General features: G+C 39.4%; 1 protein-coding gene across 1 annotated transcript; it reads right to left on the bottom strand.

The window, feature by feature from the left end:
* Nucleotides 1-3,841: 3,841 nt before the first annotated feature.
* On the bottom strand, nt 3,842-17,101 carry LOC127946323 (cysteine/serine-rich nuclear protein 1). Its single transcript, XM_052542817.1, has 5 exons — nt 16,881-17,101; nt 10,744-10,946; nt 7,937-8,196; nt 7,551-7,847; nt 3,842-7,009 (listed from the first exon to the last, which is right to left on the bottom strand). Exons 2-5 carry the CDS (start codon nt 10,925-10,927, stop codon nt 6,050-6,052), a joined length of 1,701 nt encoding a protein of 566 aa, XP_052398777.1. The 5' UTR covers nt 10,928-10,946; nt 16,881-17,101; the 3' UTR covers nt 3,842-6,049.
* Between the last annotated feature and the right edge of the window lie 687 nt (nt 17,102-17,788).

Below are 17,788 nucleotides of genomic sequence, written 5' to 3'. Positions count from 1 at the left end.
GTAGGAAATCCAGACTTTTAATCCCTAACACACAATTACTGCTGTTGAAATATGAAATGGAGGCGGGTCCGGATTGAATTCTCTCCGGGTCCGGATCCGGACCGGAGTCCGGACTTTGAGAAGTGCTGCTCTATTATCATTAACAACAGTATTCCCAAAAGCAGAACATCTCACATGGCTTTTAAGAACAGGTCTGTAAAAAGAATTCACCTCAAAACGGTGTTACCAATTCGCTTCTTGTTAGTCGGAGGGTTTGATTATCGTGAGTGTGATTTGGGTAGTATTTGAGGAGCTGTACTACAACTTTCAGCCTCCTACAGATGGATCACATAGTGCTGCATGTAAATTCAGTGCCTCAGATTTTCCCATCAGCAGTGAGGCCTGCTGGGTAACATGCTGAGCACTGAGTGGACTGCTAAAATGCATTTGGAGAAGGACTTTGAAGCTTTTTCTTCTCCTTCTTCATCTTCATAAACATTCTGTCTGTTCAGTGATTGACTCTCAAATGACCATTTGTGTTTTGTTGCATACTGCGGGGTCAGATGTTCAGTGGTATAGTATCAGGTCTGGAAGAAGTCAGGCTTTGGTCAGATCTATTTAATGGATTTTTTTTGGCGAATCCATATTCAAACTGGTTTTGTTTTTTGTAAGTGTGAACATCAGAAAAACTAAACAAAAAACACATGAAACCTGAAGTTTAAAAACCTAATCCAAACCACTTTCATATCTGGTTTGAAATCTGATTTAAATATTTTTTATTTCTTTCTCAGTGTGACCAGTAAGATCAGACATGGAATGATAAACTGGATATGTCATTTTTTCTCACTTCTAAAAAAAAATCTTCATTGGCATATGGTTTCAAGAACAAGCTTTAACATCCATAGACCTTTCCATTACAAAGGTTTTTTTAAAGTGGAAAAAGGTTCTTTAGATTATTACAATGTCCTTCACAATAGGAAAATAAATGGTTCTTTAAAGAACCATTTAATGAAAGGTTCTTTTGGGAACCCAAAATCAATCGTCTATGGCATCACAGCGAAACTACCCTTTCAGAACCTTTACTTTTAAGAGTGTATAGTGAAGTATGTGACTCTGTTGTGAAATAGTGATCAAGTCAGTGATTTTGGACACAGTGTGAATTCCTAAATGTCTCATTTGTTTTTTTTTTCAAGCTTTTTTTTTAAGATATATCAAAAAAAGATATATCATGATGGATAGGAAGGCTTAACTTTAAAATTGTCATCCTCCCTTTCCACATTTAAGGCACATTCTCACCAAATACGATAACTTTAAAGATAGCTATACCAATATTGGTGTACACACCAATGAACGAAAATGTTCTGTTTATTATGTGTTCAAATGTTTTCATGTGCCACTTTAAACATTCAAGCTATTTATAGTCAGATGGATTTTGATTGGCTGCCGATGTTTATATCATGTAAAATGCTATTGTTTCTCTGTGTAGTTACCTTTTTGGTGTGACTTCCCTATTTTCATAGAATTAAACTTACACAAAGTTATCATGCTTTGTGTAAACAGTTATGAATGATACAGTTTCTTGGCGTCATGCTGACATAATCATTACTAAAGTATCCAATGTAGAAAGACCCAATATAAATGTCATCACTGGTTTGATCACAAAAGTCAGATTTGAAAACCAAATCATATTTGTATGTAGTGTGAACAGCGATTCCAACCCAGATTCAAATCAGTCAACCGCTCATGCTGCTGCCGTCTCCAAATACCTGAGCATATCTGAGCAGCTTTAGCAATAGCATTGGTAAAGCCATAGCAGAATGTGAATGGATCTCCAATTTGGTTTGGGAGCTGTTGACGTATATGAGCGTGTGCTTCAGTTACAGTCAGATCCTCAAGCACTGGCTCTATTCTTATGCACCGACTATATATAATTAACTTCTGCCTAATATTATCCAAACCTCAGATTTTCAGTAGTCTGTGATGGGTTTATAAAGCTAGTTTGGCAGATCACTAGATGTAGTGCAGTTGCTATTGATCAAAACACAGTACAGAAGTCATGGAGAAGTTTTTAGCCATGTGTAATCATTTGCATAGGTATTATTTGGTTTAGTTATGATTTATGAGGGACTAACACGATAGTCAGGGCTTAGCATGCGAACAAGAAAAACCCAGCTTAATCAATGAAAAAAAGACCATGCTGTATTAATTCCATCCTTTTAAATATTTCTTCACTTTAAAATGATTTTGCAAGCTTTGCTGTATTATGAACACCATTTCAGACCTACGAAATGAGTACATACTTTTTCCAGACCTCTTATTGTCAGTGTTTTTCATAAAATATTGTGTTGAAAAGGTATTCAGATGATGACTTCAAGTATTAGAATGTGACATTTAAAAATTGGGGTGTAAGATGTGAAATCAAGCCCCTCTGTGAATTTGAAATCGTTTTTTTTAGGTTTGAGAACTATAAGGTGTACAGTGGTGAAAGTCTGACTTCTTTACAATAATCAGGAGCTCCCCATTAGTTTGACCTACAGTGTGAGCTGCTCAAAATCAATCTGATGAAATGGTTCATGTAGTGCCTGCAAGACAGTGTAAAATATCAATAAAGTATCTTGAAATAGACAAAGTAAAAATGAATTTCAACATGAACATGTAAATGAGAACAAACAAATGCAACAAATACAGAAACCCTTTTATTGTATTTTAATCCCTCAGTATCATGTTGTTATTTGGGGGAAATCGTGGGCTAGTGGTTAGAGATTTTGACTCCTAACTGTAAGGTTGTGGGTTTGAGTCTCGGGCTGGCAACACCACGAACCCCCAACTGCTCCCCAGGTGTGTGTGTTTGCACTTTGGATGGGTTAAATCAATGCAGAGCATGAATTCTGAGTATGGGTCACCATAATTGGCTGTATGTCATGTCACTATCATGCTACGTTACTAAAATAAAATAAAAAATGGGGAATAATATTTTCCCCATTTCTTAAATTAGAACACTAATACTTTTCTTACAGGTTTCAAGGTTGTTGTTTTTTTAAGTGAACAATTTTTATTTTGTGCCCATTTAGTCAATGGACTCAGTTGCAGCTAAAGCTCAAGGAATTCCTTTTAAAGAGCATCTCACATTTGAAGTCAAATGAATGCATTGGTGTCTGTTTTCACTATCAGCAGGGCTGATTTCAGATCAGTGTAAAGACTAGCTGTAATTGTGTAGCTTCTGTACTCATGGATACAAGATGTCCTGAACTCCCACATGTGAACTATTCATCTAGACATTTAATTCTGTCTTGGTTCTTCAATATTTTATTGACGTATTTATTGAAATAAAAGAATTTAGAAATAAACTGTAAAGGAGACATCAATGTCTCAATGTGTGTTGTTTTCAAATACCTTGAGTTCATTTAATAAAAAACAACAAAACCGTTTCATTCTGTGGACTTCAGTGACATCACATTTTTATATTTTGCATTTGTAAAATTTTCATATTATAAATTGTTTTATAAGGAATTACAAATATATATATTTTTTTTCTTTGTAAACGATCATTTTCTTTTGGTTAACAGTAGTGCCACCTACAGTGAGACCACAAACCTTCATTTCTTTATGATTCGAAAATTCAGAATTACAAAGTTTTATTTTATGTATTTAAAGCTAATTGATTGATTGAATTTAATTACAAATATTTTTTTCCAAGAGAAAGACAAAGACTGGCCTTTAAAGCAACTTTCTATCATAAAAAAATACCAAATATTAATATTAGAATATTCATGGTTGTATTTTTGATTTACAAACTGCAAAAACAAATAACTTAACCCACGTAATCACATACACAAAAGAACAACACAAACAAAGGCAGATATAAGAAAAAGCTTGACTTTTATTTTGAAGGGACAAACTACTGTCAATTGACTTGAATGAAATGAACAGCTTTAAATGGTTAAGCGTGAAAATATATAATATAAAATAACTGCTTGGTTTTGTCTTTAGTTTCACAGAAGCAGAAAATATATACAACAAAAAAGGCAGAAGTAAGAAACACTTTGTAAAGCATCAGAGATCAAAACATACATCAGTTGTGACTAATAAATACCAATCATTTCCTTTTCATCGCGATGAGGTGATGCATCTTTACAAGGGAATAATAAGATGGACTCCAAATAATGAAGCTATTAGCTTGAAGAACAGCACGTGAAGGCAAAAATAAAGCAAATACATTTCTGATTGAGCATTTTTTATTTTGCTCTAAATGCATGTAGTACTGAGACAAATGAACGGGTCTTGCATGCAAATGCTCCTATCGGATCAAATAGTTCTCCGCCGACAGCTAAAGTCTGGATGGTCAGATATGTACACCAATTCATCTCCTCAAAGCTTATTCAGAGACATACAAACTTAAACTTCTTCACTGTGAAGTGGAAACTATACGGGCAACACAAATTTGCATAATATGATACACGTTGCATAATATATGCAGGTTTTTATCAACAAAACGTTTTTGAAACTACTAAATTTATATCCACAATTCATGTTATCAGTTGTGTTTACCCAATTTGAGTTTGGTAAGTTCATTTAGGTAGTTACATTGTAAGTAAACTCCCACTTTATGCCTGTCCAGAATACATTTTTCAAGCATAGATTTAGCTCTATTAATATATTACAAATGTTTCGATACTTGAACAAGGTGGATTTCATTTCTTAATAAAATAATTTGTCAATAAACAGATTAGAATTCTCTCAAATCTACATAGTTACAAAATGTTAATTCTCTATATCACAGGCAACGTCATCAGAAACTGATTTGTAATCAATAGGTAGGTTATACAGCATCATCTCATTCATTAGACAGGAAACAGCGGCTCCTCGTGTTAACAGGCACAAAGACTAAACTTTTCTTTCGTTAAACGCACCTTTCTCTTTATTGCCCAAACCATGAATAAATTAAGTTCTAATGCTGAAATTCTAAATGTGAAATAGCTTAAAGTGTTACTTCGTAGTAATAGAATAGATTATTAAATACTTTGCAGTTGGTGCCCTTTTCTCCACAGCTCAAACAGAAAGATGTGCTTCACACAGGTTAATGTAGGTGAGAAACGTGAAACAAAACTTCTCCCGAGCACAGTGTGGCTCAGATAATATTCAGCTGGCATTCGGAGAAAAAAAAAAACATAAATAACTTGCAAGGAATAAATAAAAGCAATTCTAAATAATGGTCAACAGATATCACAGTTACATTATGAGATATCTGCAGCGTGTAGAATAAATTAAAAGGAAAGCGTTCACTTTTCTCCACCTTGTGCTGATGATCCAACACCATAAAATGGCATGAAGACAAACTTCGATTCAGAGGCGAAGGGACGACATGACGCGGACCCATCTGAGCTCTGACTGGTTCATTTTTTATCACAGATAAAGTGCTAACTGAGGAGTCTCGGGGGGATTTGTGTACCGTTAGAAAATCCCAAAGAGCCATTTTGTGGAACAGGAGTCTTCCTCTAGCTTTGCCAAAAAAAAAAAAAAAAAGTACAGACCACCATCTCAAGTCCAAAAAGAGACCCCTTCAAAAGGGCTCGTTTAAATGCTGTTTGTTTTGGTGAAAATTCTCTTAAAAAAAAAAAAAAAAAAAAACGCAAAATAACAGCGATGGTCAAAATCCATTGCTTTTCTGAAAGCTAGAAAAAGTCCCTGAGATACATAATCAGCATTATGACTCCCACTGGTGCCCCTTCTGAATTTGTATAAATAACCTTATAATAGCAATAATAATAATGGTAAATGTTGATAATACCTCCAATATGGGTGAGAAATTCTTCACCTTCCTGGCCATATGTACAAACATTCAAAAATCCGTCGGCCAGACTTGTTTTTGAACTGAAATGTTAGCTGCCACAGCAATGGCAATAATGATAATATAACTTAATGCTTCGCTAACATCTTAAAGGCAGATAATGCAAATATCGATACCCTGGGATGGAGGGTCTCCATTCATAAAGTAAAGATAAACTAAAACATATAGCATTCATTTACAATCCACCAGTTCATTTGTACAGCGATCCCACAGGAGCCTCTGCTAGACTTTTACAGACTCCATCACTGACAGCTTCATGGCATCTTCTAGCATCTGATTGTCCGTGAAGGTGGCCGGGGGTTCTGGGACAGAATCCGACAGGCCGATCAGAGACTCCAGGAGACATGTGCCTGGGTCGGCGGCCTGTGGAAGGCTGGGGTAAGTAGGCAGCTGGAACTGAAAGAAGGTGTCCATGTGTTCGTACTCCTTTAAAGAGTTGTACAGCGAGCTCGGTCCAAGACAAGGAAAGCTGTCAAAGAACTCTAGGTCTGATTCGGATGACAGGCTCAGGTCCATGTAGCTGGCCGAGTGATCGATGGAGGGCGAGGGTGTGTGGGGGACGGAGGTGCTGTGGAATAGGGCGTTAGCTTGATTAGCGTTCTCGTCTAAGAGCCCAGACATGTTCGTACGGCTGTTATCCGTCGTGTTGTCTGTCGTGCTGAAAATGCCGTAGCCCATTAACTCGCTCTTTTTAAGTTGGAAGTCGCAGTTGTTGTTGTAGTTGTTGTTGTGCTCCCTGACAAAACAGTCCTCGTTGTCTGTGTCGCTAAAGCTTAAGATTCTCGTAAGTCCGTTTTCATCGACACCTAGCGGCGACTGCTCACTCTGAGCATTTTCCGTGGATTCCAAGTCCTCGCTCTGGCTTGAAGAACTAGACGAATCGGTCATGTCGCTGCTGCAGCTGTTCTCTCCCACAGCGATTAGCTCCGAGTTGAAGTGAAACGTGGGTCTGTCTGGCGCGGTGCTGCTCTCTGCTGGGTGGCTTGGGGAACTGCAGTCTGGCTGATCTTCAGAGGGCGTCTCATTCTCTGGCGTGTGCTCCTGCAAACGCTTCTCTAGTTCTAGCTTCATGATGGTGTGGATGTAGTGCGTCTGAACTCGGCTGGAGTTGAACTCTATGCGGCCTTCTGTGTTTCCACAGCCGTCTTTAGTGCAGCCACATGGGAAGGATGAATGGTCCATCTGTGAAGTCAATACACAGTACATTGTGAATGAAGAAAGTGAATATAAAATACAATTATATATAGCATTTATACCTTTATAATTTTTAATTATTTTATTTTTAATTATTTCTAATTTTTCAAATTTCTTCTGCATTAAAATATTATACAAACTACTTTTTTAAAGTTTGGGGTTAGTAATGTTTTTTTGTGAAAGACGTCTTATGCTCACTAAGGCTGCATTTATTTGATAAAAAATACAGTAATATTATGAAATATTATTTAAGTTTATAATAATTGTTTTGTGTTTTAAAATATATTAAAATGTAATTTTTTCCTGTGAATTTTTCAGCAGTCATTACTCCAGTCTTCACTGTCACATGATTCTTCAGATGTGTCTTCACGGTCACTTTTGATCAAGTAAATGCATCCTTACTGATTAAAAGTAACGTTGCGGACACCATTTTTTACAGTTCGAGCTACAGGAATAAAATCAGGAAATATTCCCCATCACCCTGGGATGGTTTGTTCTAAAAGACGTCGGTCATGACTGAATCACTCACCTGACATTTGATCCCAGCCAAACTACAGCTGCAGCTCTCCGGCTCGCAGAAGCCCTGGCAGTCGCATCCGCAGTCTTCTCTTGATGCACGCAACTCATGCAGCTGATGCTTCTCATCTTTATCGATTTTCTTCACGCCAGCGGCTTTGAGGATGGCGTATCTTCTCTTGGAGGGGTAGGGATGCAGGAAAGAGCCGTCATCCAAGTTTACTCCGCTGAGGTCAATTTCATCCTCTGGAATGTCATCGATGGTCAACCTGTCTGCCTCTTCGGACACTTGGGTACCATTTTGGGTAAGCTACCACAGGAAAAAGATATTTACATGACTGCAACTTTAAAACCTCTCATGTCTGACAACAATTTTGAGAAAATTAAACTCAAGAATACCTTCAGCTTCAGAGCTTCCAGTTTCTCCTCCTTCAGTCGGTTTTTGATTTTCTCTCGCCGTAGGTGGCGCTGTGCTATGGCGAACTCTGCTAATGTGTAGCAGCGCTTGGCGCTGTGTCTCTGCACCATGCCAAGGGTGCAACCTCCCCGGCTTGGCACGCTGGTGAAGCCCTGACAGCGAGGAAAGAAGAAGACCGTAACCTGGTCAAACTGCACATTTCCTCGCCGTGCGCGCTTGGCCTTCTTCAGGATAGATGTGGCTGGTAAAAGAGAGAAATAATGAGAGGATAAATATAAGACGTTCAGGCTTGTGGTAGACTCGAAAACATTAAATGGAAAACAGTGTGCAAATACATTCAAAGAAATTCATGCTTGGAATTTCTTAAAGGAAAATTAAAAGCACATGTCTGAGAGAGAGAGAGAGAGAGAGAGAGAGAGAGAGAGAGAGAGAGAGAGGGGTGGAAAAAAGTCCTGTTCCTAGTGTCTCATTGGGGAGTATTTGAGTAGGAAGTGTGCCAAGCCTATTGGGAAGACTTGGAGAGAGTGAGTCTCTTGTGTAAACATCAAGATCTTTTTAACATTTTGTCGCTTGTGCACTAAATCACCACTAGATGGCAGGCTACACACAGAAAATCAGCTCATTGCTACGACCATTCAGTCATACTACCAACACAATATTCCAGCACTCAACATCAGAACAGATGTGCAAATAGTTCAGCTTCTAGTTATCGGTCTGATTCAGTCATATGCGAAGACAACTGCATTCCTCTCTGCTAGTGTCTGACAAACACTCCACACAGGAATTTCCCCTTGGCTAGTAAAGCATCCAAAATCACAACCCAGCAGCTGGATGATCTGGAAGTTTGAGGTTTTTGGAAGTGGTGAGAGCACTCAAGACAGCTGCTATTTAATAAAATAAAGCCCATCTTTATATGAAATGGGCCATTTTGTTACTCGTTAATTCCTTGTCCTCTGTGCAGGAATACATGGTTGTGTTGAATTGTTAGCCTCTGTGAGAGAGAAGCACATTCTCCCTCAGGGCCACCAGCTCACCGACTGTTATCTGAAGAGAATGAAGGAGATGGCTCTCACTGTACCTACAGCTGGTTTATATTAGACTTGCAATGGTGGGAACTCATCCTCACATGTTTTCCTATACTGAAGCTTGTGCAAATATGTTTTGCTTATCTAATAAAAAAAAAAAAAAAAGTATATCAGATGGACACCACAATTGTTCTCATATGCATATACGGGGTTGGACCATATCAGAAATACAAAACCATCTTATTGTTTGAGGAACAGAGCAGCTTTATGCATTATTGGTGATTTTAAAAATTAGAGTAAACAAGCAGTGACTTCTTAGTGACATCTCAGTTATGCAATAATACTCTAATGTGGATGTAAGTCAGGGTGGAGGCATGTTTTATTTCAAGTCAATGAAAATAAGGTATTGAGCGACAGACAAACAGCATGCTCAGTGGTTTGTACGTTTGAGTGTGATGGTGCCAATCATTATGCAACGCTGAAAAGACATCCAAAAGACTCCAGAAAACATGGTTTGAGAATATTAGACATGTGCAAGCTACTGAAAAGACTGTGCACTAACTACTTTTCAAAAGTTTGGGTCAGTAAGATTTAATTATAATTATTACTTTTTTTCAGCAAGAATGCATTAAATTTAACTAAAGGGACATTAAAGACATTCATGTTACAAAGACTTGTATTTAAAAAAAATACTGTTCTTTTGAACTTTTCATTATTATTTTCAAATATCAAAGAATCCTCATAAAAATAAAAAGTATTATGTTTCCACAAAAATATTAAGCATAAAAAACACTTACTGACCACTTTTGATTGGTAGTATGTCTGACACTCAGCTTTTTCCCACCATTCTCATCCGATTTTATAAGCCGTCTACCCTGACTTTGTTTCATAAACACAAGCAGACAGCGGTATCGTTTCCCTTCCTCTTCTCTTCATCCTTGCCTTCCTGCTCCGCGCCCCTCTGCATTTCTCAGCACCTGTGCTGGGTTCATGCCCGGTGCTCAGACAAAGCTCTGCGTTCATTCTGTCTCCGTCACATGGCACGCTCGCTGGCTCCCTGCCCTGCCATCCTGAGAAACTCACAACTCTTTGCTATCCATTCCCTGACTCACCGCACCAACCTGGATGAAGGATCTGGAGGAGGTGACCTTGTGAATGGGTCATGCATCAAAACAACCTGTGTAATTAGTTGCATCCATGCAATTAATCTTGCGCCCTCCTGCATCTCAATAACACCTTATCAGGTAGAACACAAGGTTGAGATAAGCCTTGCAGACCTTATGCATTAGAAATAACAATGGGAATAGGAGACTGTCACACGTTAATTTTAAATATTCTAACTGACCCCCCAGGGTTTTTTTTTTTTTAAGGTAACCGTTATTTTAGAATGTATTGCCTGATTATTTGATTAATGGGTGCAGGCAAAATGAAAGTCCTAACACTTTATTACAAACACACAGCTTTTCGCTTCACTAGACTTCTTGACGGGAGTTGCGTTGATTGCTTGTGGATTATTGTGATGTTTTTGTCAGCTGTTTGGACTCTCATTCTGACGGCACCCATCCACTGCATTGAGAATCCAACAGCAACTGACGTAATGCTAAATTTCTCCAAATCTATTACGATGAATAAACAAACTCCTCTGCATCTCTGATGGGCTAAGGGTGAGCAAATGTTTTTTTGGGTGAACTATTCTGTTATGTAAGAACCACTTCTCAACCTTAATCAGAGAATAAATGAGTAGTTCAAGGGGGGAAACTCACTGTTAAAGGATGTTGCTGGGGAGCTGGGGTTGCTGGGGGTCGAATCCAGGGTGTCAGAGAAGCAGCTCTCCCCATCCGAGTCCCACTCAGAGAAGGCAGAGGAGGAGAGAGAGGAAGGGGAGGAGGAAGAGTAACACGGGTCCTCCTCCACCTCCTTATACTTCCTTTTGAGAACCCCGCTCATGGCGCTAGCGTTTGGTGATCTGTAAGAAACAAGCAAAGACAGAAAAGAGTGTTAAAGGGGCAAAAATTAAAGTTGCACTTTCATGCAATCTGCCTTTGACCACCAGCTAATTTGTTTTGCTATTGAAATGGCATTGATATTGCAAGCAGTGCTTAGATGTTATTGGCCTGTGTAGAACTTTTGTTGTCCCAATAACAGCTAAATGTCCAGTGAGGTTTTTAAATACAGGCTATGAGCATTACTCCCCAAACAAGCCGCTGATCATTCTTTATGCCGCCGCTGAGCGGTGAGGAAAACAGTAAGCAATAAATCACGTCCTGCTGCTGCAAGTCAACAATTACCAGACCCTTCACCCACTTCTAAATCCAAAGGCTTAGACAAATACATTGATTAGGATGGGGGTTGATTACATAGCCACATTATTGTGGAGGTTACCCCTCTCAAAAAATAAAAATAAAAACACACATCCTAAAGCCGGTAGCGGCAATTACGCTTTACACAGCTACTAAATGCACTTTATGAGACTCTGTAGTAAATGTGTGTACAGCTTGGCACAGTAAACAAGTTTATGTAAGCCCAGACGGCATTTGCTGCTGCTCCTGTGGAGAGGTTGCTTATTAGGCAATAAAAGCAATCAATCCTTTGCAGGAAGGGTCTAGTCGGTGCCCAACAGCTTTTAAGGGTCAGAGCCGGTGCAGCACAGTGGCGCTTACACAAAACCATCATTTGATACAGGGAGCTGTGGAGTCGTTTGTTTCTCTGCCCTGAGATAAACCCCAGTCAGCTAGTTCACCTCAGGCTTGGCCTCTCACTGAACTCCACAGCTCAGATACGTTCATGTTGAAACAGGCAGAATAGAAGGAAGGAAAGATGGGTTTTCAAGTGAACGGACAAAAATTCAACTTAAGATGTGACAGCTAGTCATTAGTCAGTAGTAGAATTGTATCCTATGCTAACTGGACATAGAAAGGGCATTTTCTTTCCCCAGAAGACTAAGTGATAATGAGTAATAATAAGTGTTTCAGAACTTGATTGATCCCAGCAAGACAGCCACTTCTAAGAAAAAGTGACAGACAGTCGTGACTGGCAGATTACATAGCTCATGAATTTGGTCTATAGTGTGTCATCGACGAAAAAAAAAAGAAAAAAAAAAGCCAAATGGCACTGACTCATCCCTGCCATACAGAGTGTGACTAACACAATATGACTCAATAGTAGTCTGCTATTTGTCTAATAATCAACCCTTGACACTTATTTTATCAAAGCGTATGTGCACTAATACTTTTGGTGTCACTGTATTTAAAAAGTTGCAAGTTCAAATTGACAACTCGAATTAATAGAATCGTTAGTGCTAGTCAATAATGCATATGCATAACTATACAGCCAATGTTGTTTAAAAAAAATGCTATACCTAGAAAAATACAAAAATATATATATTTTTTTTTACACATTTTAATTTTGTGACGTCGGAATTCACTTGTAGGATTTTTAAATAATACTTTTAGTTTTAAATGTTTGAGTTAAAATTTTGTAGAATTTTAATACTGGTGATTTTTCGTTATTGGACATAATAGGAACTTTATGTTCATCCCTGATCTTAAGACACGAGTGTGTAGACTTTCTTTTCCCACAGGTTGCTTTGTTTACAAGCTGAACTTCTATCTCTGTGCATGTGTATTTCACACATTAGCTCTGCAGTCACAAATGTGCCAGACATCGAGGGGATGTCTGTGCTGTCTGCACATTCAGCTGCGTCTTGCCGGCTGCCAAATATCACTGCCCAAAAGCACAAAGTGAGTCTTTATCTTCGTCTAAACCTGAGAATATCTTCCACAAGTCAAACTTATCTGCTTGTGCAACACCAGCCGAAAGCAAATAATCCTCTAACCCTGACAAGAGGAAATATAGTTGGAAAGTTATGCAACAGTTTGTCAAAATCAGATATGGGTTTTAAACGGACAAATGACACTGCAATGTTTTGACTTGCCTGAAAACAGCAGTAGAGGCGAAGGGCAATCTATTTTTATTGCAAACAGTATGTGTCCAGATCTGTCCTCATTTGCATGCGGACAGAGCCAGAGTATGAGCGTGAACCCTTACATGCTACGTCTTGATTGAAAACAAGTAGCTTTTTGCACAGACAAGCCCACAGACTTCAGCAGGAACATCTTTTTATGCAAACGGCAAGATGACTAGAGAGAGTCTTGACACTTGATTTTCGCCACAACACGTGGAGAAGACTGCAAACCAAGAAGAATTCACCCTCATCTGCTCATTTGACTAGTAAATTGCCTTTTGCCTTCTCTCACCGTCACGTTTCTATACACAGTCCATTCACTCTTTGTTCAAGAAACCACCTGATAATGGTATCTGGTGCTCGTTGTTGACTGAGTTGACTTTCACATTCAACAAACATCAAAAAAGATAAAAGGAGATGATCCCCGAGGACGGTATGCATGCCTACCAAGCAGAGGAGTTTTAATGAAGGACTCTGGACAGTGAGGAGAAGGGGAAGAGAGAGCGGGTCACTTGTCTGCAGCCTACCTGACACTGATTTGTTCATCTTGCTCAATGGGCAGAAACAATGACAACAAGCTAATCCCAGGAACAAGAGAGGGGGGATGCAGGGGTCAACATGGAGCTTGTCATGTTGCGCTCCAACATCGGCGGCGACTAGATATACGAGCGAGAATCTCACAAATAAAAATGAGCAGTCCAAACACACATAAATTCACTATAGAGAACGTCTGGATTTCACATCCAGGCAGGAGCTGTCACCGACAAAGTATCCCAGAAGCTCAGAGCAGGTGAAACGTTTGCACAGGAGCATAAATAATGCTGGGCTGCCATGCCAATAAAGGCAGTGCACTGAGGAGATATTCTCAATGCTGTTGTCACTAAGAAAGGTGGAAACAAAAGAAGAAGACTGCTGAAACCGGATCTTTATCTGTTGTCGGCAGGCTCCTTGCAGTTTAGTGTAGGATTAAACTTCTTAAACCCCCCCGTTGTTGCTGTCCTGCTTCCAAAAAGCATAAAAAACATTGAGCAGCCTGTCTGCAAACAGTGGAATCCTGACCCGATCTTATGCAAGAGTTGACTTCGCCCCTCCAACTCACAGCTTCCATCCTGATGATAATCAGCAGCATGTACCTCTAAAAAGTGGGACTATGCTAACAGGCTGCGAAATATGGTGCAAAAGCCCTTGCGAGATAAATGGAATAAAAATCCAGATTCCACAACACTCAAGAACTGCAGTCAGGGGGAGGAGGGAGTCGTGTGTTGTGCCCCTCATCACTCTAGATATTCAACTATACCAGAGACATTCTGGTCCTCAACCTCAACCCATGACGAGTACACATTCATCCTAAACAGGAGCACATAGTGATGTGGGAAGAGGGTAGCCGGCGAGAACTTTAAACAAATAAATAATGCAATGTCTCCAGCCCACAGGAATTCCCCCCTGGCAATGGCGACACATTCTGTAATAGTCTCGCTATCCCAGATGTGTCTGTGTAGTCCAGACCACTATTGCCCAAGAGGAACCACATCAGACCGAAACATCTATAAAAACACCTGATGGGGCACTGAGAGTCATCAAAGATTACACTATTAGGGTGGAGATGAAGATTTAGCTGTATGGACTCATCATAGTGTGCATTTCCAAATTTGAAATACACAGACCAAGATTTAGAAGAATACAAAAGTTTACTTTACTGATATCCAAAGTGAAACTAACCAGAAAAAAAAAAAAAAGACAATTCTAACTTAACTGGTTTTGAAGTGGTTTTCAAACTGGGGTCGAGGGAAAACAAATAAATAATGAAAATAAGAAGAAATAAAACTCAAATAAATATATAAAATGATTGATATTATTGTTTTTGTTATTATTCAATTAATACATCTAACATACGAGTAATATAGTAAGTAGAAGACTTTTACAGAATGAATTATAGCCTTAATTTTAGGAGCAGTTATATTAGGATGATCATATTTGGGGATGACACTTCCAAAAATAAGACATCTTAAAACACCCTATGAAAGTCATTTCACAATTTTGTGTGAATAGTTCCTCACGTTTTAAGTCAACGAGTGGAAAATATGATCACTCAGGAAACTGCCTTTACTGAAAGCAGATATTTCCATCACACATGGAACAATTTGCATTAATATCCGAAATGCAAACTTCCAACAGTGTTGCTTTCTCGAGCGGTCATCAGCAGGAGTTTGTTCTGACTAACTTAATGGTGGCAAAAATAAATACTAGCCATCTTTCTTATTCTCTTAAGACTCCCAAGGGAGAGAGTATGTGGGGGGAGCTCAAGGGTCAGGAGCTCATGTACGACGGGGCACTCACTGGTACCTCACAAGCTGGGAGGAGTGCTAGAGAGTGACAAAACAGATGGGAACCCTCTGCTTCTCTGTTTTAGAGACATCAGGACCTCCACCTCCCCCAATAACACTGCCAAACACCGAACTATCCCAAATAGGAACACCCAGTCTGAGGGTGGGAGCTTAACAAAAAGATGACATGTTGTGATGTACACTAATGATGTTGACATCGTCTCCGTTAAATGGTATGGCTGGTCTAAATGAGACACGTGACGACTCTTCAGAAAATAAGGAAAGAAAACTACCTAGACATGTCACTAGACTGACTCTCTAGTAAGGTCACATTGATTTCAATGACCATGACACAGGTACAAGTTCACACCTCATTAACCCACAACTACGTAAACAAAATTATGTGTATCTTTTATGGGTCCTATTTGATAAGTTTAACGTGCACTCCCATTTAAAACATGTAGTTTTATAGAAAGCACAGCCACCTGTGACCAGTGCACCTTGAGAGACAAACACATTTTAAAAGACATGAAACACAATAAAAGACTTACTAAGGTTGAGCATGTAGGTGGAGTAAGCAAACAAAATTCGACAGGCAATATTAATTATTCCCACAAACAATCCAAGTGAGGTCATAAACCACAACATAAACTTTCAAAGCGTACGCGAACGTCATCATAATAAGAGGCGCTGAAAGCTGGTTATTTTGACAATATACCGAGTCGCTTGAACTAAAAGTTTACATATTAGCTCATAACTGAATGCAGTAACTTCCACATTAAATCTGCTTACAGACATGAACTGGGAATTACCTCACGAAAGAATCCAGCTAATATGCAGCCGAACTCAACAGCAACTAACAAACGGGTGTGAATGAGCACATTAGGTTACATTTCCAGTCACGCCGTGCACAACGTGTCAATTGTTTATTTGCCTCTCGCGATGAGCCTCAGACCCGCATGCAGCCTCGCAGGCACCCGCGGTGACGTCACTGAGGACTGGAAGCGCTCGTGAGGCTGAGCGCAGATCTGCAGGCGCACACACACACTATTGAAATTATGCGGTGTGGCACCTTAAGGAGTCGCTCGCGCTTCAGAAGACACACAAGCAATACGAACGTGAACGAGGAATGCACTCAACACATACACACTTCCAACCCAGCAATTACGGCTTATCGGATACACACACACAGTGTCCAATATGCTGGAATCCTGCCAACGGATCCAATCAGAACCGCCAACAGCTGCTAATGAGAATTACCTTTTAATCAATCCCAGCGACTGTTTTACAGGGAATGCTTAATTTAGCAATCCGTGTTAAAATAATAAATCGTTTAAGAGTTTATTAGTGAAACAAAATGTATTCACGAGCGTATACATAAGAAACGCAATAATGGTAAATAATGTAAACTTTAGTTAGCTGTTGTTGTTGTTGTTTTAGCATTTTACAACAATATAATTCGCTATTTGAAATAGTTACACAACACATTAAATATGTTTACACTGGCCGACGAAAGCACACTGAAACTATCTGGCTGGACTCCAGCCCCGAGGTTTGCCTATTAGACACATTACAAGTGCAGCGTTAAACAGCGCGGACCTCCGCTACTCACCGATAACGTGTCCGACCAGCATTAGTATGTCACAGTAAAGAAAAAGAAGAAGCCGTAATAATCCAAGTGATACAATGGCGCGTTTATCCGTATAGAGATCCCGTTCTGTCCGTGTGGCTATTGTGCGCTCGACGTACTGAAGCAGCCGCTGAAGCTGCTCCTCTTGTCTGAAGCAGACGGCTGAGCAGCGCAGTCTTTTCGTCAGTGGAAAACTCCCTCCTGGCGTGTGACGCAGGCGGTGACACTGCCCACGCGCCGCTTCCTGCCTTCCGCGCTGAGCGACACTCCTCCTGGCGCGCTCGCATCCTGACAGAAAATCACTATTAGAAACATGATTGAGAAAGGGCCGGAACACAATAACCGCGGGTTATGGGAAACAGTATGTTCATGGTTCATGACCCCCCCCCCCCCCCCCCCTTTTTTTTTTCTGTAACCATATTTCCTGTAAATACTGTAGCAATCATAGTAAATAACATTTCCTAAAAATTTTGCAACACTTTTCAGAATCATTCTGCTATATTTTTTTTGTATAACAGTGGTGCCTAATAAAACTTAACTATGGTAAATTATCTATAAATGTTTTATAAAATAGCCTATATTCATACAATTTAAATGTATGATTTACTGTATAGCTACTTAAGGTTGTTTTAATATTTAATCATCACTCTTTATCGTGTAATTTTGTGACTGAATAAATTAAATAGGCCTACATGCAGCTTGATGTTGTCTGGGTGGTTATTATTCATCATTTCCTGAGTCAACCTCCACTGAATTAATGAGTCAAAAATCTTTTGCATCATTTAGTAGTAAATCCTGTTACACTTTTGCATCATTCAGTAGTAAAAACTTGTTAAACCATTGCCTCATTTATTGGTCAGATTGTTGCAGATGTTGATTGCAACAGTTGG

Source organism: Carassius gibelio, chromosome A24, assembly GCF_023724105.1.
Source record: "Carassius gibelio isolate Cgi1373 ecotype wild population from Czech Republic chromosome A24, carGib1.2-hapl.c, whole genome shotgun sequence".
Lineage (NCBI taxonomy): Eukaryota > Metazoa > Chordata > Actinopteri > Cypriniformes > Cyprinidae > Carassius > Carassius gibelio.
This window is presented reverse-complemented; position numbering and strand designations above follow the sequence as displayed.

Coding starts and splice junctions, on each gene's coding strand:
- LOC127946323 (XM_052542817.1), bottom strand. CDS start 10,927: ATGAGCGGGGTTCTCAAAAGGAAGTATAAGGAGGTGGAGGAGGACCCG. Junction 7,848..7,936: donor TGGAAGCTCTGAAGCTGAAG/GTATTCTTGAGT, acceptor TTCCTGTGGTAG/CTTACCCAAAATGGTACCCA. Junction 7,010..7,550: donor TGGCTGGGATCAAATGTCAG/GTGAGTGATTCA, acceptor TTGACTTCACAG/ATGGACCATTCATCCTTCCC.